Source organism: Pelobates fuscus, chromosome 12 (genome assembly GCF_036172605.1).
Source record: "Pelobates fuscus isolate aPelFus1 chromosome 12, aPelFus1.pri, whole genome shotgun sequence".
NCBI classification, from domain to species: domain Eukaryota; kingdom Metazoa; phylum Chordata; class Amphibia; order Anura; family Pelobatidae; genus Pelobates; species Pelobates fuscus.
The window spans coordinates 32,230,472-32,257,205 of NC_086328.1; the positions used below are offsets into that span (position 1 = coordinate 32,230,472).

General features: G+C 45.0%; 2 protein-coding genes across 2 annotated transcripts; both read right to left on the bottom strand.

Annotated features, from left to right (window-relative positions):
* Window positions 1-6,277: 6,277 nt before the first annotated feature.
* LOC134578282 (metallothionein-like) lies at window positions 6,278-9,168 on the bottom strand. Its single transcript, XM_063437258.1, has 3 exons — window positions 9,064-9,168; window positions 6,932-6,991; window positions 6,278-6,524 (listed from the first exon to the last, which is right to left on the bottom strand). The coding sequence occupies exons 1-3, from the start codon at window positions 9,092-9,094 to the stop codon at window positions 6,433-6,435; spliced, it is 183 nt and encodes a 60-aa protein (XP_063293328.1). The 5' UTR covers window positions 9,095-9,168; the 3' UTR covers window positions 6,278-6,432.
* Window positions 9,169-23,639: 14,471 nt separating this feature from the next.
* LOC134579470 (metallothionein-like) lies at window positions 23,640-25,759 on the bottom strand. The gene is made up of 3 exons (XM_063438772.1): window positions 25,646-25,759; window positions 24,328-24,387; window positions 23,640-23,871 (listed from the first exon to the last, which is right to left on the bottom strand). The coding sequence occupies exons 1-3, from the start codon at window positions 25,674-25,676 to the stop codon at window positions 23,780-23,782; spliced, it is 183 nt and encodes a 60-aa protein (XP_063294842.1). The 5' UTR covers window positions 25,677-25,759; the 3' UTR covers window positions 23,640-23,779.
* Between the last annotated feature and the right edge of the window lie 975 nt (window positions 25,760-26,734).

Consider the following 26,734-nt stretch of genomic DNA (forward strand, 5'->3'; position numbering starts at 1 on the left):
CCAGTTTGCAGGCCCGTATTAAAAATGTCCAGCCCAATAGGAGACAGGTGCACCCCATCCCGCCTCATGAGTGCATAATTGTCCCTCTCCAATTCCACGTGCCTCACTACAAACCCACCCAGGCGGCGTACGAACCGGGCCATGGTCATATTGACCTTCCGCCTATAGCGCTCCAGAGCCTTACCCTTTCCTTCGGTTCGCCAGACCGGGCGGGGCACGATCTCGGACCATACGAGGGTCAGGTCCCTGAACAACGCGACACAGCGGGCCACGTCATGCCGCATCGCGTGCACCAGGTCCACCGACCGTCGCCGTCCGACATCGTTCCCGCCCATGTGAATAACCAGGGTAACCGGCCCCGACACGTAGCGCCAGCTCAGCATATAACCCGTCCCAGGACAGTCCCCGTATACCCCTCCAACGTACCCTTGCCACATCGTAAGGAAGACCAAGGTTCCGGCCATAGGGTCTACTTTCAGCCCGTCTAGCTGCCCAATACACAAACGAGTGTCCAATTATCCAAACAAAACGCGGGGAAGAACCTACAATCACACAACAAAACCATAACTACGCTGCGCCGCTGGCCTAAAGCAAGTGAGGGCGCACATATAGCTGGAACCGCCCCAATTGCCATCGTCCTAACCGCTTGAGAGCCCCTGGTGGAAGACCCAGCATACTGGCCTGAGTAGCAGCCCCAATCCTGAAGGAGTGCGTAGTGTAACATCCGGGAGACAATCCGATGTTTATCACGCTCGCCGAAGCACTCTGGCGAATTGAAATCGGCTAAGCGTGGACCCATCCTGATGCCTAAACAGCGACCCTGCTGCCCTCCCACGTACCTTCAGGAACTCCCGCAGCAACCTGACCGGGCAGAACCGCTGACCAGTAGACTGAATCCGCACTGAAGCGCCAACCCCCATCTGATCCGTCTTTGACCTCCGGATGCACAACGCGATGTCCCTCGTAGAAACCTGAACATCCGCCATTTGCAAGGCGGCTGGTGCTCTGATACTTGGGGCCGCAGGGCGGCAAAGAAACAAATTGCAAACGCGGCCTGAAACAGGAGCACCTCATAGTGCGACACGCAGATCTGCGGTAGCTGCTCCAATAGTTTACACAGGATCTCATAAGAGATGGGATGCCGAGCATCCGGCCTGCGATCTTTCTTCCATCCCTTCATAATCCGCGCAACGCAGAACGCCTTAGTAGCATCCTGCCACCCACACCACTGGAACAGGAAGGACAAAGCCGACAACGTCCTCTCGGCCGCCGCAGCCGACTTACCCTCCTCACATAGCAGCTCCAACAAAGCCAGCGTAGCCGGCAACCTACCTTCCTCCGAGGACACTTCCCTACCCCTGCAAACATCCGTCCATCTCCGCCATACTGCCGAGTACGCTCTCCAAGTGGACGCAGCCAGCGACCCCTTCACCAACCGGCTCAGATTGTGGAAACCAGGTCCCCGCCGGGCACGAGGTCCCAGTCCGGTCCGCCTCGGGAGCCGCCTCTCGAAACCGGTCTCACTGAAACCGAGAGAGAGAGTCGGCTATAACGTTCCGCTCCCCAGGCACGTGCCGCGCAACCAACCACAAATTCCACTCTAAACTACGCAAGACTAGGTGCCGAAGCAGAGACATTACCGGAGGGGATGAAGATGACGACCGGTTGATCACATGGACAACACTCATGTTGTCCGTGTGCACCACCACCTTCCGATTTGCCAGCTCCGACCCCCATAGCTCTACTGCCACTACAATTGGAAAGAGCTCCAGGAACGTTAGGTTGCCTGCCAATTCGGTCTCCAACCAGTGGCGGGGCCAGGCCTCCGCGCACCATCGTCCTTGGAAGTAGGCCCCAAAGCCTACTGCCCCGGACGCGTCGGTGTACAACTCCAAATCCATGTTTAATGCCGCTGGGCGCAGCCAGCAAGATTGACCGTTGTACCTACCCAGGAATGAGCTCCACACTTGCAGATCCTCCCGATGTCTGTGGGTGATCCGAATGAAGTGAAACGGTTGTTTGACTCCGACCGTCGCTAATGAAAGGCGCCGGCTAAAGGCTCTACCCATCGGCAGCACCCGACAGGCAAAGTTCAAATGCCCTAGCAATGACTGTAACTGCCGGAGCTTCACCTTTTTTGCACCCTTAACCAAATCCACCAGACACAGTAGGTGATGCAGTTTCTCTTCCGGCAACCGGAAAACCATACACCGCGAGTCCACCTCAATCCCCAGGTAGGAGAGAACCCCACCGGCCCAACTGTCTTGTTCTCCGCTATGGGCACACCAAATTCCGACGCGACCACCCTAAATGAATCTAAGAGCCCCACACAGTCATCCGACTCCCGTGGGCCCACGAACAAAAAAACGTCCAAATAGTGGGTCAGCGACGCTAAACCTGAAACCTGAGCAACCACCCACTCCAAAAAAGATAGTGCAGCCCATTGGCAAACACATATCTACGAAAAAGGAACCCTGAAACCGGCAACCCAACAGGTGAAAACAGTCCGGGTGGACCGGGAGTAGCCGAAAAGCGGACTCGATGTCCGACTTAGCCAACTGAGCTCCCCTCCCTGCCTCCCGGTCCAACTCCAGAGCCCGATCAAAAGAGGCATAGCGAACGTGCGAGACCTCCCTGTCAATGTCATCGTTCACCGATCCGCCCGACGGGTAGGACAGGTGGTGAATGAGACGAAAGGATCCAGGCTCTTTCTTAGGGACCAATCCCAACGGGGAAACCCGCAAATTGGGAAATGGCGGAGTATCAAATGGGCCGGCCATCCTGCCCAAATGAACTTCCTTCATCAACTTCCCTTCTAGTATCCCCTCTTTACCCACAACTGAACGCAGATTGTCCACTAACGAAGGGGAATCCAAATGAACAAACGGAATCCAAAACCCTACCGAAAACCCCTCCAGTAGGACCTCTGCATCCTTACGCTTGGGGTACTTGGCGAGCCACGGGCGCATCCTTATGACGCTCACCAGAGTCCTCCCCTCTAGGGAGATCATCCCTAGGGGGCCTCCCTTCTTGCCTACCCTTCTTGAAGCAGCGCAGGGCCGGGTGGGACCCTCCACAATGCGAGCACTCATGTCTGAATCGACACGATCCAAACCACTTGCACTGGCTCTCATTGTAGAGCCAACAGACGCCCCTGCGCTGTCCAGCCGGCGCACTGGATGGTGCGCCGGCTGCTCCAGGAAAGGGGGACGGACGACTGGGGGTCATCAACAAGAGCCAAAGGCTCCCGTCCTGTACCCCGAAGTCCATATCCGGGCACACCGCCATCTTCTGGCGAAATTGTTGGTCATAGCGGAACCAACATTGACCCCCATACACCTTGTATGCCCCCCATATCAAATCTAAGTACCCAAACAACGCTGGGGCCTTCTCAGGGAAAGCCTGCGTCAACACGCTCGCAAATATGGAGAACCCTTGAAGCCAGTTGCCAAAAGTACGCGGCAGCTGCTTACCCTTCTTGCCGTCTGCCTCCCCCCCGTCCCCCCCCCCCCCCCCCCGTCGCTGTCTATCCACCGACTCCCGGTCCGGAGGGACCAGGGACAGTACATCTACGTACTCACCTTTTATGATCCTCTCCTTAACCTCCAGCGCCACATGCATCCCTAGTGGGGACAGCTCACAACCTGGCAAGCAACCCTGAGCCCTACCTACCCGGGCATTCAACTGACCCTGATCATGGGCCTGTGCGGGGAGAGAAACCGAAATTGGGGACACCAAGGAGCCCCCCCCCTGGGAGCCTATCTAACACCGCTCGAAGTAACCCCAGTACTTCCTGACCCCTTAACTCACTACCTACACTATCCCCAGCTAGCGCACTCCAAGCGCTGGCGCAACACTTACCGCTGGCCGGCTGAGGATGCTGGGCATCACCTTCTTCCGAACAGGAACTGGATCCTGATGACAGGAGTGATTCACGGCCGGCCTCCTGGCCCGACCGCAATCTGCTCTCCAGGGTGCTGATGCTTGCACCCCTGTGTCCTCTACTCCCTCCGACTGCCCTCCTGGGCAGTGCTCGCGTGGTTCCCGGCTCACTTCCTGCCGGAACCACGCTGGAACGCAAGGCCTGTGACGGCCGTGCTCTCCTGCGCGGTGCCGTCACGTCCGCGCCTTGCGTGCTGACGTTGCTTCCGTCCACGTCACGCACCGAACGTGCTGACGCGACTTCCGGGCGGGCCGGAAGAGAAGCGCGCGGGGAGCGCGATCTTCCCGCCCTTTCCTCAGCCTGGCTTCCGCCGCCATCTTGGGCCTGCTCACCGCCGCAAGCACTCTCACCGATCCTCCTCTTCCTCCCTGGTACCGAACACCGGATCTGGTGCGCGGCCGAGCCGCCACTTCTCTCCCTCCTCTGGCACCGAACAGGACCCGGAGAAAGACGCGACGGAGACCTCGATCTCCTGGCCCTCCGTCCGTCTCGGGATGCAGTCTGACTGGCCATCTCCTCCTGGGGAACCCTCCTCACGCCCGACACCAGCTCCTCCAGGGCCCCTTGTCCGTGGGTCTCCATGTAAGCTTGCAGCAGTCCCTGCAATGCAGCTCCAGTGACAGCCATGACAACTTCAATCCGCTTGCGAGTGTCAGATTATATTCGCCATTTAGGTAATAAGCCAAATTTTATTTTATTTTTTATAAGAATAATAGTTTTCTGTATGAATTACAGGGGACAGTCAGCTAAGAAACAGTCAGGAGCCCTCAACTGATCCTGCCGACTGGTAAGTCCCCTCCCTCTCCCCTTCCTTAAGAAACCCCCAGTTTTAGCAACATTGTATCTTTTATTAAACCATCCCACAATCCTGGGCAGCAGTCATGTTCCCCCTTCCTTATTATTCCAGGGGGAATCTGACTGGCTCATTTATCTTCTGCCCAATGAGGCATCATTGATCCCTATAAATCTGTAAATTTGAGATCCTGGTACTTGCTTACAAATATCTACAAAATGCTGCTCTGACCTACTTATCCTCACTAATACACAACCTCTGCCACGAGACCCACGTCTAACCTCTGTTCGTACTCCTTCCTCTGATGATCGCCTTAAAGACTTCTCTAGGGCTGCACCGTTCCTATGGTACACCCTTCCCCTCTCTGTTAGACTTTCACCCAGTCTCCACTCCTTCAAAACAGCTTTGAATACTTACTTCTTTAGGAAAGCATAATAATTAAACTGTCCGCAGCTTTAACTCCCCCCTCCCCGATTCTTCTCCTGAAACTGTCATCAAAACAAAACACTAAGCCCTCAGTGAATACTATCCTAGCAACCTACCTTTCTACCCTACCCTCACCCTTTGTGTCACTATACCTCGCTCCCTCTAGTATGTAAGCAGGGCCCTCAACCCCTCTGTTCATGTGTGTCCAACTCGTCTTTTTACAAATATGTGTCTGTTAGTGCACCCATTGTACAGCGCTGTGGAATTTGTTGGCACTTTATAAATAATAATAATTATTATTATACCCCATTGTACAGCGCTACGGAATTTGTTGGCGCTATATAAATAATAAAAAAATAATAATAATAATAATAATGTGAGTGTTTTAAGTACAGAGAACTTTGAAGTATAGGATCTGAAGTCTTACAAAGTCACATACTTTTTTTTTTCCCGAACAGATACACTGAGACCTCATCTAAAGAGTTTTTTTTTTTTTAATTTCTATAGAGATCCAAATGACAAAATAGAAGCTGGGCACAATTACAACCATAACCCAATACTACTTTGTACTTTGGTCATTGAAAATTTACTACCCAATACATGTTAAAATAATACATAAAATACATATAATAGCAGCCGTTGGGTAGAGGATTTAAAACACTCATTGCTCCAATGTGAACATTCCACCTGTGCGTATATAAATATAAAATATATAAATATACCAAATACCTAATAAGGTGTAATTTTTCAAAGCTGCAGTTGCATTCAAACACAGTAAGGAAAATACGTTTGTGTTAGTGTAATTCGAAAATAAGTTTGCCGAAAGGTCAGAGTCGTTATTGAGAGATGTTTCGGTTTCTTTGATTATAGCTATCCAATTGTGAGATCTATTAGGGACACTCTCTAAGCACAAAAAATGTTTAGTCTTGGAGCATAGATGCTGTCCCTCTTTGAGGACAATGTAAAACGTTTCTGAGAAATGGCAATATTTAGATTTGTCCAGAATCACACCTCTAGTGGATATCAGACAGACCATAAAGTCACTTCCTTCTTAAAACCTTGTGTTTGCCGTTAGAGGGTGCGTTCCAATTTCACAGAATCAAAGGCAAAATGATTTTAAATCTTTTATTGCTATATTAATGAAATCAGTGAGACATTTGCATTGTCCAAGCGTTTCCAATAATACTGCAGATCTTTAGTAACATACAGATCAGACCAAAGCGCAAACATTACAGAGTAACAGATCACGTCTCAGACACGGATCCACCAATCAGTTGCAGCAGCTGCAGCTCTCGCATCCCTTTTCGCACTGACAGCCCTGGCTGCATTTACTGCACTCGGCCGGACAGCAGGAGCAGCAACCTGTGGGAGAGGAGGGAGAAACAGCAGGTTAGTCACTTACCAATATACCTCAATAGTGGTTTCCAAACAAGGGTGGACCCAGAGCCCAATCTCAGGTGGGACACTATGCCAGATTGGGTTAAGATGAGTCATGTAGGATAAAGAGACTATTGCAGTTTGTAAATTATTGCAACAACAAAAGTTGTGTGTTAGGACTCCAGAGTGTCCCTTTAAACAATCCAGGATGGTGGGAAAAGCAGGAATTAGCAAAAAGTATCTCTGTATACAGCATTTTAAGCAGAATAGAGGGATAGAGGGATTTGGGACAAATAATTTGACACCCCTTAAAATAATTTGACACCCCTTAAAATAATTTTACACCCCTTGATTATTATTCCCCTTGATATGAGAGTGTGTACTTTACTTACTTTTTGGGCAGCATTTGCACTTCTTACAGTTGCAGAAATTTGCACAGGAGCAGGAGACACCTACGAAATGATAGAATAATATGTTACATGCTGTATGCCAAGGGTCCCTAACCCAGTCCTCATAGCCCACCAACAGTCCAGGATTTATGTATTTCCCTTAGTTATTCAAATAGAGATACTGACAAAACCTGAACAGTTGATGGTCCATGAGGACTGGGTATAGTATAGATGGCAGTGGGCACTAGTGATGTCGCGAACATGAAATTTTCCGTTCGCGAACGGCGAACGTGAACTTTCGCAAATGTTGGCGAACCCAGCGAACCGCCATAGACTTCAATAGGCAGGCGAATTTTAAAACCCACAGGGACTCTTTCTGGCCACAATAGTGATGGGCCCCACCCACCTGAGCGGTGGGTGGGGGCCCTAAACAAGAATAAGGGGGTGGGGGACCTAATGTCCTCCCCCTGGCCCCCACCCCTGAGCGGTGGGTGGGGCCCTAAATACAAATTGGGTCCCCACCCTCATTATTTTTAGGGTGAGGGGGGTAGGTAGGGAGATACTTTTTTTGGGGGGGGGAGGGGGAGGTTGGGGCCCCTAGTCACCTGAGGGGGGTCATTTTTTTTAGGGCCCCCACCCGCCGCTCAGGGGTGGGGGCTGGGGGGGAGGACAATAGGTCCCCCCCTATTGGTATTTAGGGCCCCCACCCGCCGCTCAGGGGTGGGGGCCGGGGGGAGGACATTAGGTCCCCCCCCAAATTGTGTTTAGGGCCCCCACCTACCGCTCAAGGGTGGGGGCCAGGGGGGAGGATATTAGGTCCTCCCCCCCCTTACTTTTGTTTAGGGCACCCACCGCTCATAACATCATACAAGCTGGACTTATGGATGAAATAAGTAAATTGTTTAAATCACTGAGCTTTATTGTTGAGCTGGGTCTCAGGGTTTATAGAGCATCATATCCTGACACCTTCCATCTGGAGACCCTGACAGTGCCAGAAAGGAGTGACCTGGAGCAGTGCTTCCCACTTAGGCGCTCTAGATTAGTGTTTCCAAACCCATTCCTTGGGGTACACCAACAGTCCAGAATGTATGGATTTGCTAATTCTATTCCAATGGCGATTCTAGAACAATAGGGTAATTAGACTATTGATGAGTGAGAACTATATTTGTGCACCAGGATTGTTCAACAATTACAGAGAAAGATTTGGGTAAATATAGATCAGTTAATCAGCAGCTTCAACCCATTCTCTACCTCCCAAAAAAAGAAACCGTAAACTGCACTAACAGTAATTTAACCCCTGAACAGATAGTGAAATGGGCAAGCCACTTAACAAAAAAAGATAGTTATAAGTAAGGAGACATAACTATCATGGTCATTAAAGGGAAACTCCAGTGCCAGAAAAACGATCTGTTTTTCTGGCACTGGAGGGTCCCTCTCCCTCCCACCCACCAATCCCCGGTTACTGAAGGGGTGAAAACCCCTTCAGTCACTTACCTGGGACAGCGGCGATGTCCCTCGCCGCTATCTCCGCCTCCGCGACGCTCCTCCTAATGATTACGTCGGCCGGTGGGCGAGACTAATCTCGCTCACCGGCCGAGGAGACCTAATGCGCATGCGCGGAAATGGCGCGCATGCGCATTACGTCTCCCCATAGGAAAGCATTGAAAAATCATTTCAATGCTTTCCTATGGGGTTTTGAGCAACGCTGGAGGTCCGCACACAGCGTGAGGACGTCCAGCGACGCTCTAGCGCAGGAAACCTGTGCTAGAACCCAGGAAGTGACCTCTAGTGGCTGTCTAATAGACAGCCACTAGAGGTGGAGTTAACCCTGCAATGTAAATATTGCAGTTTATGAAAAACTGCAATAATTACACTTGCAGGGTTAAGGGTAGTGGGAGTTGGCACCCAGACCACTCCAATGAGCAGAAGTGGTCTGGGTGCCTGGAGTGTCCCTTTAACTATGTGAATTATTTGGGATTCAAAGTGAAACAAATCTGTGAACCAAATGGAGGCAGAATGTGCCTATCTGTGTAATGCAAAATACATATATAATGCCACTGAGGTTTTTTTAATTAATTGTACACAAATTATCAAGGTATGCTCTGGCTATATACAAATAGTTTCCATATCCATACCTGTTGCGCAGTTACAGTTCTGGGGGTCCATGCTTGTTGCTATAGTAACAGAATCTCAGTGAGTCTCTCTGGATGCTCTGTGAAGCTGTATGGAATGCAGGACTGAGCTGATCCCTTATATATCAGAGCTGGGACTGCGTGCAAAACACAGACAAGTGCACAAACACACCCCCTGTACCATGTGACACACACACAGCCACGTGTGTAAAATTCAATAACAAATATTACAAACTGGATTGAGAGAAAATGTGCAGTCACATAGAATGAGTCGACAATGCTCACTAAGTCCCATAACATTGTGTTATATGGAAAGTGAGTCCAGTCTGTATTTTTTACTTTTGTGTGGAAAAGTAGCTAATGTAGTTAAAAGTTTATTTATGGACACGTAATAGTAATAAAAACAGGCATTATTCTTGCAACAGTGTGTCCCCTCTGGGTGATTGTTGTGTGTCTTTTTGTGATTTGATTGATGTGGGCAAACATATGGGCTGCGTGTGGGATTTTATGCGTGATTCGGGTGTTCTTACAGGAATGGAGTGAACAAGGAGTGTGCCCTTGGCCACCCTAATGCAGGACGGATTTGCAAACTCCATGAAAAATGATTGCTTATAAGTAGAACAAGAGTTTAGCATCTTGTGGTTATTTTTTCCTTTGTTTTTATTATTCAAAGATTACTTTTTTAAAAGTTTGTCAGGTGAATAAAAATATTATTACAACTAAGTAATTGATATTCATCTTTAAGGGGGAATGGTGAGAGCATGGGTTCACACCAAAATGTTGTGTGTGACCAGGGGGAATACAGGTGTGTGTATTTTGGGTGTACAGTGTTCAACCTGAAAATAAAAATGCAGATAGAAACTGTTCCTACCTAGTATAGTTTGGTGTCCACGCGTAGTGAAACAGGTCAGTGTTTCACTCAGCTCAGTTGGTTATCTTTCTGTGAGCACGGCCCATTCAGGAAGATGAGTCACTAGGAGACGTCTGGCTGCATTGTGACATCTCTAAGGGACGTGTGCAAAAGATTCAGCTCTGTCTCTGCACTCGATCTTGGCTCATTCACACGGCTCACTCAATCAGCACAAAAGCAGATTTTAAATCATTTTTTCTGTATTTTTTTTTTTTCAAAGCTTGGAAGCTTTTTATGGTTTGTGCCTTATTTGTTGAAATTTTATTGAATTAAGGAACACTCTAAGGACTATATTAACTGCTGCATGTTGTGGTGGTTATGGTGTCAAGAATTCCTTATAACTCCCATCCATCAAATGTAAAACCTGATGGTTTTGACCTCTTACCTCTGTGCTCTTTTCTGAGCTTAGCCCCAGTTTCTGGCTCTCACTTCCAGCAGAGCCAGGGAGCAACGTCTGGAAGACTCCAGGACAGAGGTTAGTAAATCTGCAAACAGAAACAAAGTATATACACTAAAGCTCTATGTAACGTATAACTGGAGGTAATCCCAGGTGAACTTCACAACCACCTATAAGAATATACAACCAGACAAAAAGGAGTGGAAAACACCCAGAATACGTATGATAAATATAGAATGGGACAACCGGAATTCAGGTGAAAATGTCCGTGGATATGGTCTGTATGGAAACAATCAAACAGCCAACATAGCGTAAAATAGTATTGGATAAAATTGAGTAAGTGAAAAATTAGATGCACTCACAAACGAACGTGAAATCAGGCTTTTTACCCTCTCAGGGGTAGTATGATGAATATGAGCTTGTATGTCTTCCAATAAGATATATGCAAATAAAGGAAACTGAATATGGTGAAGTATGTTATAAAATTACAAAATCACATTTATTGGTTGCACTTACACATGGAAGAATTAAAAAAGGCATATCTCCATGTAAACATGGAACTCCTGGCTGCTGTAGTCAAACATCCACATAGGAAATCCAGGGATGGTAGTGTAAAGGCAGCGAAATCCAAATAAACAATTGAACTACCAGTGTGCTTCCTAATTCCCTCAACCTATTCTTTAGAGATCTCCATCTTCCTCTAACTTTGTCATTGGTACCAATATGGGCCATCACAGTTGAGTTATCCCCAGACCTTCCCAATAATACATCTACTCTGTCAACAGCATGCCGGACCCAAGACAGCACTCTGTCCGGTCGATGCGTCCAGACCAGCCCGGCCCTGTTCAGCAGATTTGTTAAAGTGTGCATGGACTGCAAAATGCCGCCCTGTGAAAATGCCACCTGGAGCCATGGCACCACCAGTCCTATGGAAGGGCCGGCTCTGCATACTAGAGGACTGTTTCCCCGCTGTTCGAACGAGCAGCTTCCTCCACCACAGCCATTCCTGAGCTGATACTCCCAACATCTTCACTCAAGTGGACAAATCTGCAGGACTTCTCTTCCCTCCCCCTCTGCTACCCACCTACCTGCCCTTTCCCCTTCTAATCTGATTTTATAAGAAGTGTCTACATGGTGGGCTTTAACCCCTTAAGGACACATGACGTGTGTGACATGTCATGATTCCCTTTTATTACAGAAGTTTGGTCCTTAAGGGGTTAAAAAGCACTTTTGCAGCTCTGTGGCATACACAATGTACCTTGAGCTTGTATTATCCCAGATTTCATTCAGCCCCTACCTTTCTGACAAATTTGAATTCAGTGAGGGCATATGGAGCTGAAAATGTTACTCCCACGTATAACCCCATCATATTTATACTGTATGGATGGATACGAGAATCTCTGTTAGTCTGTCTTACAGTAGTATACAGTAGTCTTACAGTAGTATATCTTTAATGGACCACTATAGTGTCAGGAAAACAATCTCATTTTCCTGGCACTATAGGGTCTTTAGGTCCCATCCCCCCCCACCCCCCTCACCCTCAAAGTCCCACTCCCGCCGGGCTGAAGGGGGAGGAAGGGGTTAATCACTTACCTTTCTCCAGCGCCGGGCTCCCTCGGCACTGGGGAACTCTCCTCCTCCTGCCGACATCAGTGACTAATGCACATGCGCAGCAAGTGCCACGCGCGCATTGAATCAGTCCATAGGAAAGCATTTTTCAATGCTTTCATATGGACATCCAGCGTCTTCTCACTGTGATTTTCACAGTGAGAAGCGCAAAGCGCCTCTAGCGGCTGTCAGTGAGACAGCCACTAGAGGCTGGATTAACCCTAATGAAACTGCTATGTTTACAGCTGCAGGGTTAACTAGATGGACTTGGCACCCAGACCACTTCATTGAGCTGAAGTGGTCTTGGTGCCTATAGTGGTCCTTTAAGTAGAAGTTTAAATTCACAGGAGGTAGAATAACATAGATGTTAAAACACAGTTTTCAATTTTGGAATTGCTTTAGTAGGGCAATTGTTAGCGTTGGCAAGATTGTAAATTTTACTCAGTGCCCAGCTTGCTGTATGTATGCATACCTGGAAGGGTTATTTATATAGCGCCAACATATTCTGCAGCGCTTTACAATATTATAGAGGATGAAAATGTAACAATAAATGAGACAATTACAAACTGTTACATAAATAATAGGTTTATGAGAACCTGCTCAAACAAGCTTACAACCAAGAGATGTTAGAACCAGGCAATATTGTTCTTTTCGTTGTAAATAAAAACCTGTTTTGAGAAACTGTGTCCTATTTGTATGGGTAAGCATACTGTATAAATTGACTTTCCAATGCATGGTAAAATAAACCAGGTGTAGAACACATGTAATAGCAACTGTTGTGATAGTGACATTATATGTCTCTTCCTTCCCTTCCAGCCGCTTTGTGTGTCATTGTCCCCTTCTCCCTCTCCTCTATGTGCCATTGTCTCCTCCCCAGGGGCGGACTGGGACGGGGGGCAGGGAGGCAATTGCCCCCCAGGCCGCCCTAAATGCAGGGCCGTCTGCATCCAGCAAAAAAGGAAAAATCTGAATCCCCTGCCTCTGGCTCGGATTTTTCAACTTGCTTCTCTCCCTGCAGCCTGCAGCCAGTGGAGTCGGCCGTCCTCTCCAGATGATGTCAGGAGGAGGGGGCGTGGCTTTCACTGTTCTTCTCCCAGGACCGCTGGGGAGTCTGGGAGCAGAGACTGGCTCCTACTCCTCGCTCCTGCCCAACACTTTATTCTGTTTTTTTTATCCCCCTCCTCAGCCCCTGTCCCCCTTCCTCAGCCCCTGTCCCCCTTCCTCAGCCCCTGTCCCCCTTCCTCAGCCCCTGCCCCCTTCCTCAGCCCCTGCCACCCTTCCTCAGCCCCTGCCCCCTTCCTCAGCCCCTGCCCCCCTTCCTCAGCCCCCGTTCCTTTCCTCAGCCCCTGTCCCCTTACACAGCCCCTGTCCCTCTTCCTCAGCCCCTGTCTCCTTTCCTCAGCCCCTGTCCCCCTTCCTCAGCCCCTGTCCCCCTTCCCCAGCCCCTGTTCCCCTTCCTCAGCCCCTGTCCCCCTTCCCCAGCCCCTGTCCCCCTTCCTCAGCCCCTGTCCACCTGCCACAGCTCCTGTCCACCTGCCACCGCCCCTGTCCCTCTTCCTCAGCCCCTGTCCCTCTTCCTCAGCCCCTGTTTCTCTTCCTCAGCCCCTGTTTCTCTTACTCATCCCCTGTCCCTCTTCCTCAGCCCCTGTTTCTCTTCCTCAGCCCCTGTTTCTCTCCCTCAGCCCCTGTTTCTCTCCCTCAGCCCATGTCCCCCTTCCCTCAGCCCCATGTCCCCCTTCCCTCACCCCCTGTCCCCACTTCCCCAGCCTCTTTGAGTGTGTCATTGTCAACTTCTTCAGCCCCTCTGTGTGTCCCTGTCCCCCTTCCCCAGCTCCTCTGTGTATCACTGTCCCCTTTCCCAGCCCCTCAGTGTGTCATTTTCCCCTTCTCAGCCCTTCTCTGTGTCATTGTCCTCTTACTCAGCCCCTCTGTGTTTCTGCCCTACCCCCGCACCTCTGTGTTTATCTTAATTCCATTCCCCAGCCCCTGTGTCTCTTTCTTTGCCCCAGCTCTCTGTGTCTCTTTCCTCACAACCCCGTGTGTCTAATTTTCCCCTTCCCCAGCCCCTCTGTGTGTTCCTTGTTCCTCTTCCTCAGCCCCTTTTTTTTTCTTACTCTTTTTTTAAATAGCCTGCACTTACAAAGTACCCACTAATGGTAGTCCTGCATGGGTACCTGTTGGGGGGCACTAGCCCTGGTACCAGGGGCGTACCTAGAGCATTTGGCACCCGGTGGATCCTGTATTTTTTTTTATGTTTTCAAGAATATGTATTGCACAAATTTATGAATTATATGTTAGAAATACCGGGGTAGATGAGCCTGTGTTTCCCTTACCCGGTCTGTGCACTATGCTGTGCGTTCCCCTCCTGCCGGTCACCTGGTCCATGAGCCGCACACACACACACACAATACGCCACTGCCTTGTGCCCCCCTCTGCCACTGTATTGCTCGCTGCCGGCCCTGCACACAAACAGTGGCTGCACGGCAGGCCCTCTTCCTAGGCTGGGCTCGTCGCTGTCTGTATTTTAGGACAATGTAAAATGTTTCCGAGCATATCAATATGTACAATCGTCCAGAAACACACCTCTGGTGGATATCAGACACAGTAAAGCCACTTCCTTCTTAAAACCTTATCTTTACTGTTAGAGGGTTCTTTCCAATTTCACAGAATCAAAGGCAAAATTATTTAAATCTTGTATTATTATATTTATTATGAAATCAGTGAGACATGTATTCTCCAAGTGTTTCCAATAATGCTGCAGATCTTTAGTAACATACAGATCAGACCATACACAGATATTACAGAGTAACAGATCACGTCTCAGACACAGATCAACAATCAGTTGCAGCAGCTGCAGCTCTCGCATCCCTTTTCGCACTGACAGCCCTGGCTGCATTTACTGCACTCGGCCGGACAGCAGGAGCAGCAACCTGTGGGAGAGGAGGGAGAAACAGCAGGTTAGTCACTTACCAATATACCTCAATAGTGGTTTCCAAACAAGGGAGGACCCAGAGCCCAATCTCAGGTGGGGCACTATGCCAGATTGGGTTGAGATAAGTCATGTTGGATAAAGAGACTATTGCAGTTTGTGCATTATTGCAACAACAAAGAAGTTGTGCTTTAGGACTCCTGTCCCTTTAAACAAACCAGGATTTGGGGAAAAGCAGGAATTAGCAACTGGCCCTCAGCACAAAGTGCATATTTCTCTGTATGTGCAGCGTTTCAAGCAGAATAGAGGGATTTGGGACAAATAGAATATTTTACATCTCTTATCTCTCTCGTCCCCGCCCACTCCCCCTCACCCCCCAAAAGAAATAATTAGTCCCCTGATATAAGAGAGTGTGTGTATGTATCATAATATAACACTAGATGGCAGCACTTACTTTTTGGGCAGCATTTGCACTTCTTACAGTTGCAGGAATTTGCACAGGCGCAGGAGACCCCTAAGAAATGATAGAATAATATGTTATATGCTGTGTGCAGTGTGCTATGTATAGTATAGATGGCAGTGGGCACCTAATAAAGGAGAGAATATTAAGTGATATATGATGGACATTGGATAACAACACATAATGGAGGTGGGTTATGAAGGGAGCTGTTGGTATACCTGATACAGTGCTAATGCCCTAATATTATCTGGTGGACTCTATAACAGGATATGGTCTCATGGATGAAGCAAGTAAATTGTTTAGATCACTGAGCTTTATTGTCGTACTGGGTATCAGGGTTTATAAAGCGTCATATCCTGACACCTTCCACCTGGAGACCCTGACAGTGCCATAAAGGAGTGACCTAGAGCAGCGCTTCCCACCCAGACGCTCTAGATTAGTGGTACCCAACCCAGTCATTGGGGCACACCAACAGTCCAGAATGTATGGATTTCCTAATTCTATTCCAATGGGGATTCTAGACCAATAGGGTAAGTAGACCATTGGTGAGCGAGAACTATATTGGTGCAGTGACACCAGGATTGCTCACCATTTACATAGAAAATTTGGGAAAATATAAAGTTCATCAGCAGCTCCAACCCATTCTCTGCTCTCGGTTACAATAAAACAAGATACTGCACAAGCAGTATTTTAACCCCTGAAAAGAAAGTGTAACATGCAAGCATACTAAAAAATAGATACCGTAGTTATAAGTTTGGAGACATCTCTATTATCGTTATTAACTATGGGAATTATATGGTATTCAAAGTGAAACAAATGATGAGATCTGTGATCCAAATGGAAGCAGAATGTGCCTATCTGTGTACTGCAAAATATATGCACAATATACATATATATATTAGAGTGAGTTTAAGTTTAATGTAGAGTTCAGACTCATGCCTTGTCAAAAAGATGCTATTAAAATAGTGATATTACATTAATGTAAGTATAATTTAGCATTTTATATACCATATATATCGTTTTTGCTAGTCCTCCTGTATGTTTTGGATAATGCAACTGAGGTTTTTTTGATTAACTCATGGTATACAGATTATCGAGGTATGCTCTGGCTATATACAAATAGTTTCTATATCCATACCTGTTGCGCAGTTACAGTCCTGGGGGTCCATGCTTGTTACTATAGCAACAGACTCTCAGTGACTCTCTCTCTGGATGCTCTGTGAAGCTGTATGGCATGCAGGGCTGAGCCAATTCTATATATACCAGAGCTGGGACTGCGTGCAAAACACAGACAAGTGCACAAACACACCCCCTGTACCATGTGACACACACACACAGCCACGTGTGTAAAATAAAATAAATATTACAAACAGGATTGAGACAAAATGTGCAGAGTCACATAGAATGAGTCGACAATACTCACTAAGTCCCATATGAAATAGGAGGACATTGTATTATATGGAAGGAGAGTCCAATCCGTGTTGGTGTCTTTTGTGTAGAAAAGTAATTGAGTTTAATTAGGAACATGTAATAGTAATAAAAACAGGCATTATTCTTGGCAACAGTGTGTTTGTGTCCCTGTGTGATTATTGTATGTCTTTTTGTGATTTGATTAATTGGACCGGACACATGGACTGTGTAGGATTTTGTGTGTTATTCGGTTGTTCATTCAGGGACAGAGCGAACAAGAAATATGCCCTTGACACCCTAATGCAGAACTGATTTGCACCCCTTCTCTCCCATGTAGGTCTTTCCCTACTTTTGGTCCCTCATTACCCAATTAAAGATAAACACCATGAAAACCGACAGCTTCTCACTAGAACAAAAGTGTAATATTTTGTGGATAATTTTTAAAGTTTGTGTTTATTATTCAAAAATTACTTTTTGAGAACTTTCTCAGGGGAAAAAAAACCTTTTTTATTATGACTGAGGAGTCGATGTTCATCTTGCAACAAAAAAGAAAAACAAATAAACCCCATAGGTGCTTGCCAAAATGTGCGTTACTGGGGTGAGTATAGTTTGCCACCTGAAAAAAGTACAGAGCGAAACGGTTCCTGAATTACGTGGGTTTCTCTCTCTCTCTCTCTCTCTCTCTCTCTCTGTCTCACAAATCCTTTGTAAAATGATAGTGTCACTTGGAATTGTACAACTTAAGGTCAGTAATATAGTCTGGAGAAACCGTGACCTGGCATTTGTAATCACAATATATATCCCATTGATTTATTATATATGCTACATTATAATGTTTTATTTTTGGTTTTATATTTTTGGTATATCTTGTTTATTAAAAAGATCGTATGAAGCCAAAATAATTTTCAACCGTTATTAATGATTTTCAGGAATCCCAAATGAGTATTCTTACTGTGTTAACATATTTTATTTATTTATTTAGTGCAACAATTGTATATTTCTACATCACTTAATTTCCTTACATGTCATAATCTTTTCATATGTGCTATAGTCCATTCAAGAAATTAACTAGCACTTTATTGGTCTTTCACTGCCACATTTGCCTCCCCCTCCCCCCAATCCCTCCTTCTATTCAATCACATAGATTGACGAACTTGCTCTATAGCCCATACATTGTTTCTTATAATGGAATAAACATGCAATAAATGCGTAAGACATTTAGGGGCCAGACTGTGATGATCTCAGGAGATATCTTTGGTCATTAAGGAATTGATTGTAAGATAACGATATATTTTCAATCCAGTGTTTTATTTTTATTTTTGTGATTGTATTATTATTCATTTATATATATTTATTTGACTTAATTGGGCCAAATAATTTTAAGTGACCCATAAATCACTGTTCTATGATCCAGTCTTGGTTAGTCAGTTGTAGAATGTCCCGTCAATCCATTCAGTGGCCTAGTTTAGAGGAATACCCAGCCCAGGTCAGTGTTTCACTCAGCTCAGTTGGTGGTTTCTCTGTGAGCACGGCTTATTCAGGAAGATGAGTCACTAGGAGACGTCTGGCTGCATTGTGACATCTCTAAGGGATGTGTGCAAAAGATTCAGCTCTGTCACTGCACTCGTTCTTGGCTCATTCACATAGCTCAGTTTAATTTTATTTTCTCTTTTCTTTTAAAGCCTTGAAAGCTCCCCAATGTGTTTAGTGAAACCAATGTTATAACCGGTTACCTGGGGTCTGCTGGGCACCACTCCCTGCATCCACTACTGCCAGGAGTTCTCTTTTCTGAGCTGAGTCCAAGACATCTTCTGTCTTGAAGACCCCAGGTGAGAAGTTAGTCAATGTTTTGACTACTTACATTTGGAAGCTCAAGGACACTTTCAGGAGTGTTCCATAAATCAGCATTCACTTAGCATAATACAAACATCCACTTTAATTTCTTAATATAACAGATTGCTAAAAAGAGGGTCAGCAGTGCCTTTTCAGAGAAAAGTCCATCTCTAGTGGCTTTCACTTGGACAGCCACGAGATTGACTTCCTGGTGGGTTCTCTGCATGAGCTATGTTCAGCATTTCAACATGCTGCATGGAGATGCTGAACGCTCTGAAGAGATGTTGATTTGCACAGTGAAGTTCACTAGCCTACCAATGCTTCCATATAGAGAAGCATCGGATTAACAGAGATTACTAGAAGAAGTTGACCCAGTACAGAACTCTGAAGTTCTGTACTTACCACTTTTGGCCACTCTAAAATGTTTCCATTTACAACTCCACTCTGCACTCTATCTTTAAGTCCAAGAACACGACTTTCCATCTAACACAACTAATTTCACTTTTAATATTAACCTTTTGTGTGGGACTGTATCAAATGCCTTAGCAAAATCCAAGTAGATCACATCTGCTTGATCACCCTGATCTCTATTTCTACTAACTTCTTCTGCAATTTATTTAAAGGACCACTATAGGCACCGAGACCACTTCAGCTCAATGAAGTTGTCTGGGTGCCAGGTCCATCTAGGGTTAACCCTGCAGCTGTAAACATAGCAGTTTCAGAGAAACCGCTATGTTTACATTAGGGTCAATCGAGCCTCTAGTGGCTGTCTCACTGACAGCAGCTAGAGGCGCTTCCGCGCTTCTCACTGTGATTTTCACAGTGAGAAGACGCTGCCGTCCATAGGAAAGCATTGAGAAATGCTTTCCTATGGACTGATTGAATGCACATTCGGCGGATGATGTCAGAAGAGGGAGGAGAGTCCCCAGAGCTGAGGGAGCCCAGCGCTGGATAAAGCCATGAGGGTGTGGGGGACCTATTAACACTACAGTGCCAAGAAAATGAGTTTGTTTTCCTGGCACTATAGTGGTCCTTTAACTTGGCAAGGCCTGTCTTTCATAAACCCATGTTGCTAATGATATTTTTGTTCAAAATGAATTCTTGAATATTATCCCCTAACAGGACTTCAAATAACTTTAAACCACAGAAGTTAAGGTCATGGGTCTGTAGTTTATGGGTTGAGCTTTTGAGCCGTTTTACAATTGCTTTTTACAATTCCTGAAAGAAAAGAATCCTGAAAGATTGAAAATCATATGCGTAAACACGCTGGGGCAATAGTTACTGTTTCTGTACCATAATAGTTTCTGTACCACTTTATCCTGTGTTTATCATCTGTTTGCTGTAAGTTTTTTGTAACAGATATTTTCAAATCTACATCCATAGAATATTCTTCCCTATATACTGAAGAAAAAATAATTAGAATTTCTACCTTCTGTCCTGATCCTCCTCGATTCTGTCCTTCTCCTCCCTGACTAACTTACTCAATGACAGAAAATGATAGAACTGGCTTTTCTAGTCTGACCCCGTGCTCTGGAAAGACCTTTTGATCTGATTTTATAAGAGGTTTGTACTCCCACGTTTACCGTCCGCCATTTATATTGTAATTCTGCATGGATAAGAGAATCTCTGTTAGTCTATCTTTAAGTAGGAGATGGAAATTTGACTCAATGCACAGTCGGCTGTATGTATGCCTGTCTGGAAGTGTCATTTATACAGCACCAACGTATTCTGCAGCGCTTTAAAATATTATAAAGGAGGAAAATGTTACAGTAAATTAGACAATTACAAAATGTTACAGAAACAATAGGTTGTGAGCTCAAACGAGCTTACAATCAAGGGATGTTAGAACCAAGCAATACTGTTCTTTTATTTGTAGATGGAAGCCTATTTTGAAAAACGGTGTCCCTGTTTGGGTACACATACTGTACTGGGTGTCTGGAAACCATAACTGCGCCTTACAAATTGTTCATTTTAAAGGGACACTCCAGGCACCCAGACCACTTCTGCCCATTGGAGTGGTCTGGGTGCCAACTCCCACTACCCTTAACCCTGCAACTGTAAATATTGCAGTTTTCATAAACTGCAATATTTACATTGCAGGATTAACTCGTCCTCTAGTGGCTGTCTACTAGACAGCCACTAGAGGGTACTTCCTGGTCTATAGCACAGGTTTTCTGTGCTATAGCGTCGCTGGACGTCCTCACGCTATGTGAGGACCTCCAGCGTCGCTAAAATCCCCATAGGAAAGCTTTGAAAGCATTTTGAATGCTTTCCTATGGGGAGGTCTAATGCCGTGCGCGGCCATGCCGCGCATGCGCATTGTCTCATCCCGCCAGGGGCCGCGCATGCGCAATCGGTCTCCCCCGTCTGCGGGGGAGGAGCGTGGGCGGACCCCAAACCACCGCCGAGGGACATCGGCAGTGGTCTCAGGTAAGTCACTGAATGGGTTTTCACCCCTTCAGCAACATGGGATGGGGGGGTGGGAGGGAGAGAGGACCTGCAGTGCCAGGAAAACGATTTGTTTTCCTGGCACTGGAGTGTCCCTTTAAATGTTGATTTTTTTTTTTTTTGTTCTGTATATACCCGAGTGCAGATGCTCATAAGATAGTAGGGAAGTAAAATAGGATAGCAAAAGTATATTTTTAGTAACTCAACAACAATGGACATATAAAACAAATAAAGGATTTCTAGCGCTAATGAGAGTATTAGTAGGCCGGTAAAACAACCCAAACCAGGGTATGGAAATGAGGGACCAGCGCCTTGTAGACAGTCTGAAATCCAGAAGATGGTCAGTGGATATATGAGAAAAGAACCAAGAGAAAACAGTCACTGTCCGATACTATTTCAGGGCTCCACCCTGGCGATAGGGAGTGAGGCCTGTGGACATTAAGTGCTTGTTCCTACGAATGCCTGGGGCTAACCAAAGGTAATACAGTGACTCGGATGGCACCGAACATACCCTACACCTCTCTGGCAACTATCCGATAACTTTTTCAAGCATAGGCTGAATGGGCTGAATTAGTGAAGTACTACAGGCTGTCAGGCTATGGATTACTGTTCATTAACACCGTAAATGCTACCCTATAGTTGATGATTACAATTTTCCTTATTTGTTACTTGTAATGGTTTTTGTTCCAATATCTACTTGCATGTCATAGCATACATCAAGGCTGTCCAAGACACGGTGGGATTTTATGCAGCCCGCTTGCCAATATAGAGCCGGTGCTATCCAAGCACTGACCCTGCTGTGTGCCTTCATGGACTGATGGAGAGAGCAAAGATCTCCTTCACCGTCCCAAAGGCACTATGCTGCAGTGAAGTGCAGCAGAGTGAGGGGAGCAGGAGCCGGGAGGGTGAATGTTTCCCACGCGAGCTGGACAATTTGGAGCGTTGCAGCGGGTTACCATGGCTATGCTCCATTGAGCTGATGAGAAGACTGAACTCTGCCTACAGCTGGATGAGCTACAGGCTAGAATTACTGAATACCACTGGACACCCTGCACCCCTCACACTAGACATGTGCAATTAGTTTCGGTCCGAATATGAATTCGGACGAATTTTGGTCAATTCGGACATTCGGGTACTTCCGAATGTCCGAAGTACCGAATTGCCAAGGTCCTGAAGTTCCGAAATTACCGAATTGCCGAAGTTCCGCATTTTTGAAGTGCCGAAGTTCCGAAGCACAGTATTGCCTAAGTACTAATATACTTAGTGAAAGAAGAAGAATGTTACATTGTATACAATTTTAAATAAAAAAGTATACAAACATAGCCAGCATTCAGCTGTAAACATTTGCAACACTTACAACAATCAAGTAACATACATTTATATAAAATGTAAGTTACTTAGCCAGTCAATGCAATGACAGGAATGAATAAGTAGATAACTCCCTAATTCCCACGGTATTAGGGAATTATCTACTAAAAGGCTGAAAGACCTAAATTGGTCTTTCAGCCAAATTTACTAATACTAAGTAAAGGTTACTTAGTATTAGTAAATTATGCCCCTACTCGTTATACCGCCTTAGGAAGTTATCTACTAAGCGGCTGCAAGAGAAGTCCCGAAATGTTGCAATTTTTCAAAGTCCCGAATTGCCAAAGTCCAGAATTTTGGAATGTCGAACCGAAATTTTTCCCCATGCACATGCCTACCATGTTAACAAACATGAAACCTCTCACACACACCCTGCACACCTCACATATACCCTGCACCTCTCAATCACACTCTGCATCCTTCACCCACACATGGAACCTGACACACACTGCACCCCCCTCACACACTACTACCTTCAGCACAGCTTTGGGCCATCCATTATATCCAAAGTGACAATTCCTCCTCACTAAATAAATATCTTGCATGGCCGCTACACCTATATAGGCAGAGTTAATAACTACTAAGGTATGACATAATAAGTAGTATGCAATGAATTTATAAGTGTGCATGCGGCCCTCTGTTGGACAACTACAGATTTTTTAAATTTATTTTTTAAATACAAATAACTCTTCGAAAATGTAAGCTTGGCACAATTACAACTACTACTTTGTACCTTAGTCATGGCATAAATTTATTAGCCAATACAAAATAAACCATACATAAAACACATGTATTATGTTGTGTACAGGATTCAAATACTCATTTATCCAATGTGAACATTTCCACCTGTGGGTATATAAATATATCAAATCTCTACTAGGGCGTACTTTTTACAAACTGTACTTGCTTTCAAACATAATAAGGAAAATAAGTTTATGTAAGTTAGTGTAATTCAATACGGGAAATAAGTTTGCCGAAAGGTCTGATTAGAGATTGTGAGGTTATATTTCTTTCATATTAGATTTCCAGTTGTGAGATCTATTAAAGAGATACTCTCAAAGTCCAAATCTTTAGTTTTGGAGCATAGATGCTGTCCATATTTTTGGACAAAAAAATGTGTAATGTCAATATTTACATTTGTCTTGTGACTTAACGGTCTGTCTACTGTTAGAGGGTTCCTTCCAATTGCACAGAATCAAAGGCAAAATGATTTGGATTTTTTGTTTATTATGAAATCAGTGAGACATTTGGATTGTCCAAGCGTTTCCAATAATGTTGCAGATCTTTAGTAACATACAGATCAGACCATACACAGATATTACAGAGTAACAGATCACGTCTCAGACACGGATCCACCAATCAGTTGCAGCAGCTGCAGCTCTCGCATCCCTTTTCACACTGACAGCCCTGGCTGCATTTACTGCACTCGGCCGGACAGCAGGAGCAGCAACCTGTGGGAGAGGAGGGAGAAACAGCAGGTTAGTCACTTACCAATATACCTCAATAGTGGTTTCCAAACAAGGGTGGACCCAGAGCCCAATCTCAGGTGGGACACTATGCCAGATTGCAACAACAAAGAAGTTGTGCTTTAGGACTCCTGTCCCTTTAAACAAACCAGGACGGTGGGAAAAGCAGGAATTGGCAACTGGCCCCCAGCACAAAGTGCAGATTTCTCTGTATGCAGCTTTTTAATAGAGAGACGGAGGGATTTGGGACAAATATTGTTACATCTCCCAAATTTTTTTTTAATATGTATCCATTATCTCTTAAAATAATTAGTCCCCTGATATATATTGTACAGCGCTACGGAATTTGTTGGCGCTATATAAATAATAAAATAATAATAATAATAATAATATAAGAGAGTGTGTATGTATCACAATATAACACTAGATGGCAGCACTTACTTTTTGGGCAGCATTTGCACTTCTTACAGTTGCAGGAATTTGCACAGGAGCAGGCGACCCCTAAGTAATGATAGAATAATATGTTATATGCTGTATCCTAAGAAAGGAGAGAATAGTAAGTTATATATGATGGGCATCGGATAACAACACATAATGGAGGTGGGTTATGAAGGGAGCTGTTAGAATACCTGGTACAGTGCTAATTGCCTAATATGATCTGGTGGACTCTATAACAGGATATGGTTCTCCTCAATGATTAATAAACATTCATATTGTACCTTCCTTGACACTAGAGGAGGAGGCATCATACAAGCTGGTCTCATGGATGAAGGAAGTAAAATTTTTAAATCACTGAGCTTTATTGTTGTGCTGGGTCTCAGGGTTTTTAGAGCGTCATATCCTGACACCTTCCATCTGGAGACCCTGACCGTGTCGGAAAGGATGACCTAGAGCAGTGCTTCCCACCCAGACGCTCTAGATTAGTGGTACCCAACCCAGTCATTGGGGCACACCAACAGTCCAGAATGTATGGATTTGCTAATTCTATTCCAATGGGGATTCTAGACCAATAAGGTAAGTAGACCATTGGTGAACGAGAACTATATTGGTGCAGTGCCACCAGGATTGCTCAACATTTACAGAGAAAGATTTGGGAAAATATAGATCAGTTAATCATCAGCTGTAACCCATTCTCTACTCTCCATTACAATAAAACAGGACATTGTACTAGCGGTTATTTAACCCCTGAAAAGAGAGTGATATTGGCAAACCAACTAAAAAAAGTTATAAATAAGGAAACCTCTCTATCATGGTTATTAACTCTGGGAATTATTTGTGATTCAAAGTGAACCAAATGTTGGCAGAATACGCCTATTTGTGTACTGCAAACTATATAAATATATATATCTTGGAGTACACTGGCACATGTCCGTGCCCTTTTGTTTTTTCTGATTTGGTTCCCGGATCATTTTATTTATACCCAAATAATGCCGAGCTGAACTAAGATATGGACGAAATTGAGCTGTGTCGAAAAAATTTACATTTTCAGGAAAAATGGGTCAGTTGAGTCAAATTTTATCATTGTGCACAGATCTAATGTAGCGTTCAGGCTCATGATTTATCAATTGTCAAATAGTTACGATTTTAATAGCGATATTACATTTATATAAGTATGATTCAGTACAATATATATTTAGGTTTTGCTAGTTCTCAAGTACATTTTTGGATAATGCTGTTGAGGTTTTTTTTTAATTAACTCATTCTATACAGATTATCAAGGTATGCTCTGGCTATATATAAATAGTTTCTATATCCATACCTGTTGCGCAGTTACAGTCCTGGGGGTCCATGCTTGTTGCTATAGTAACAGAATCTCAGTGAGTCTCTCTGGATGCTCTGTGAAGCTGTATGGAATGCAGGGCTGAGCTGATCCTATATATACCAGAGCTGGGACTGAGTGCAAAACACAGACAAGTGCACAAACACACACCCTGTACCGTGTGACACACACAGCCACGTGTGTAAAATTCAATAACAAATATTACAAACTGGATTGAGAGAAAAATTGCAGAGTCACATAGAATGAGTCGGCAATACTCACTAAGTCCCATATGAGATAGGAAGGCATTGTGTTAAATAGAAAGAGAGTCCAGTCGGTGTTGGGGCCTTTTATGTAGAAAAGTAACTAAAGTAATTAAGAGTTTAATTAGAGACATTATTCTTAAAGAATAAAATATAGTGTAGCGCTTCAGTGAAACAATTTTACCAATTTCGTATATACAAAATTGGTAAAATTGTTTCACTGAAATGCTACACAAAATGTTCATCTTTTTGGGGAGTTTTAAAGGTAGCATTTAATAGTGATTGGCAGCTGATTAAAGTTATACATTATTTAAAGTTTTTTAAGGAATTCTTGATTTGATGCGCCTTGCATACTTTATATTAGGCATTATTCTTTGCTGCATCAACCGTTTGTGCCCTTATTGATGATTGTTTTGTGCCTTTTTTGTGATTTGATTTGAGGGACATATGGGGTGTGTGGGAGTGAACAAGGATTGTGCACTTGGCCACCCTAATGCAGTACTGATTTGCACCCATTTTTTCCCCTCATATGGGTCTTTCCCTACTTTTGGTCCCTTATTATACAATCGAATATAAACGCCATGAAAACCGACTGCTTATCACTAGAACAAAAGTTTGATATTTTGTGGCCAATTTTGTATTTATAATTTTTTTTAAATGACTTTTAAAAAAGTTTGTCGGGGGGGCGGAGCATGACCCCCGATCTAGCTAGATGCACATTGCTTGAGCTCCAAGTCTATGTCTCTAACTTTGTTTGATTCTGCAGGACAATAAGCAATTTACATGTTGTCCATTCTTTTTTTTTTTTTTTGTAATTCTTTATTTG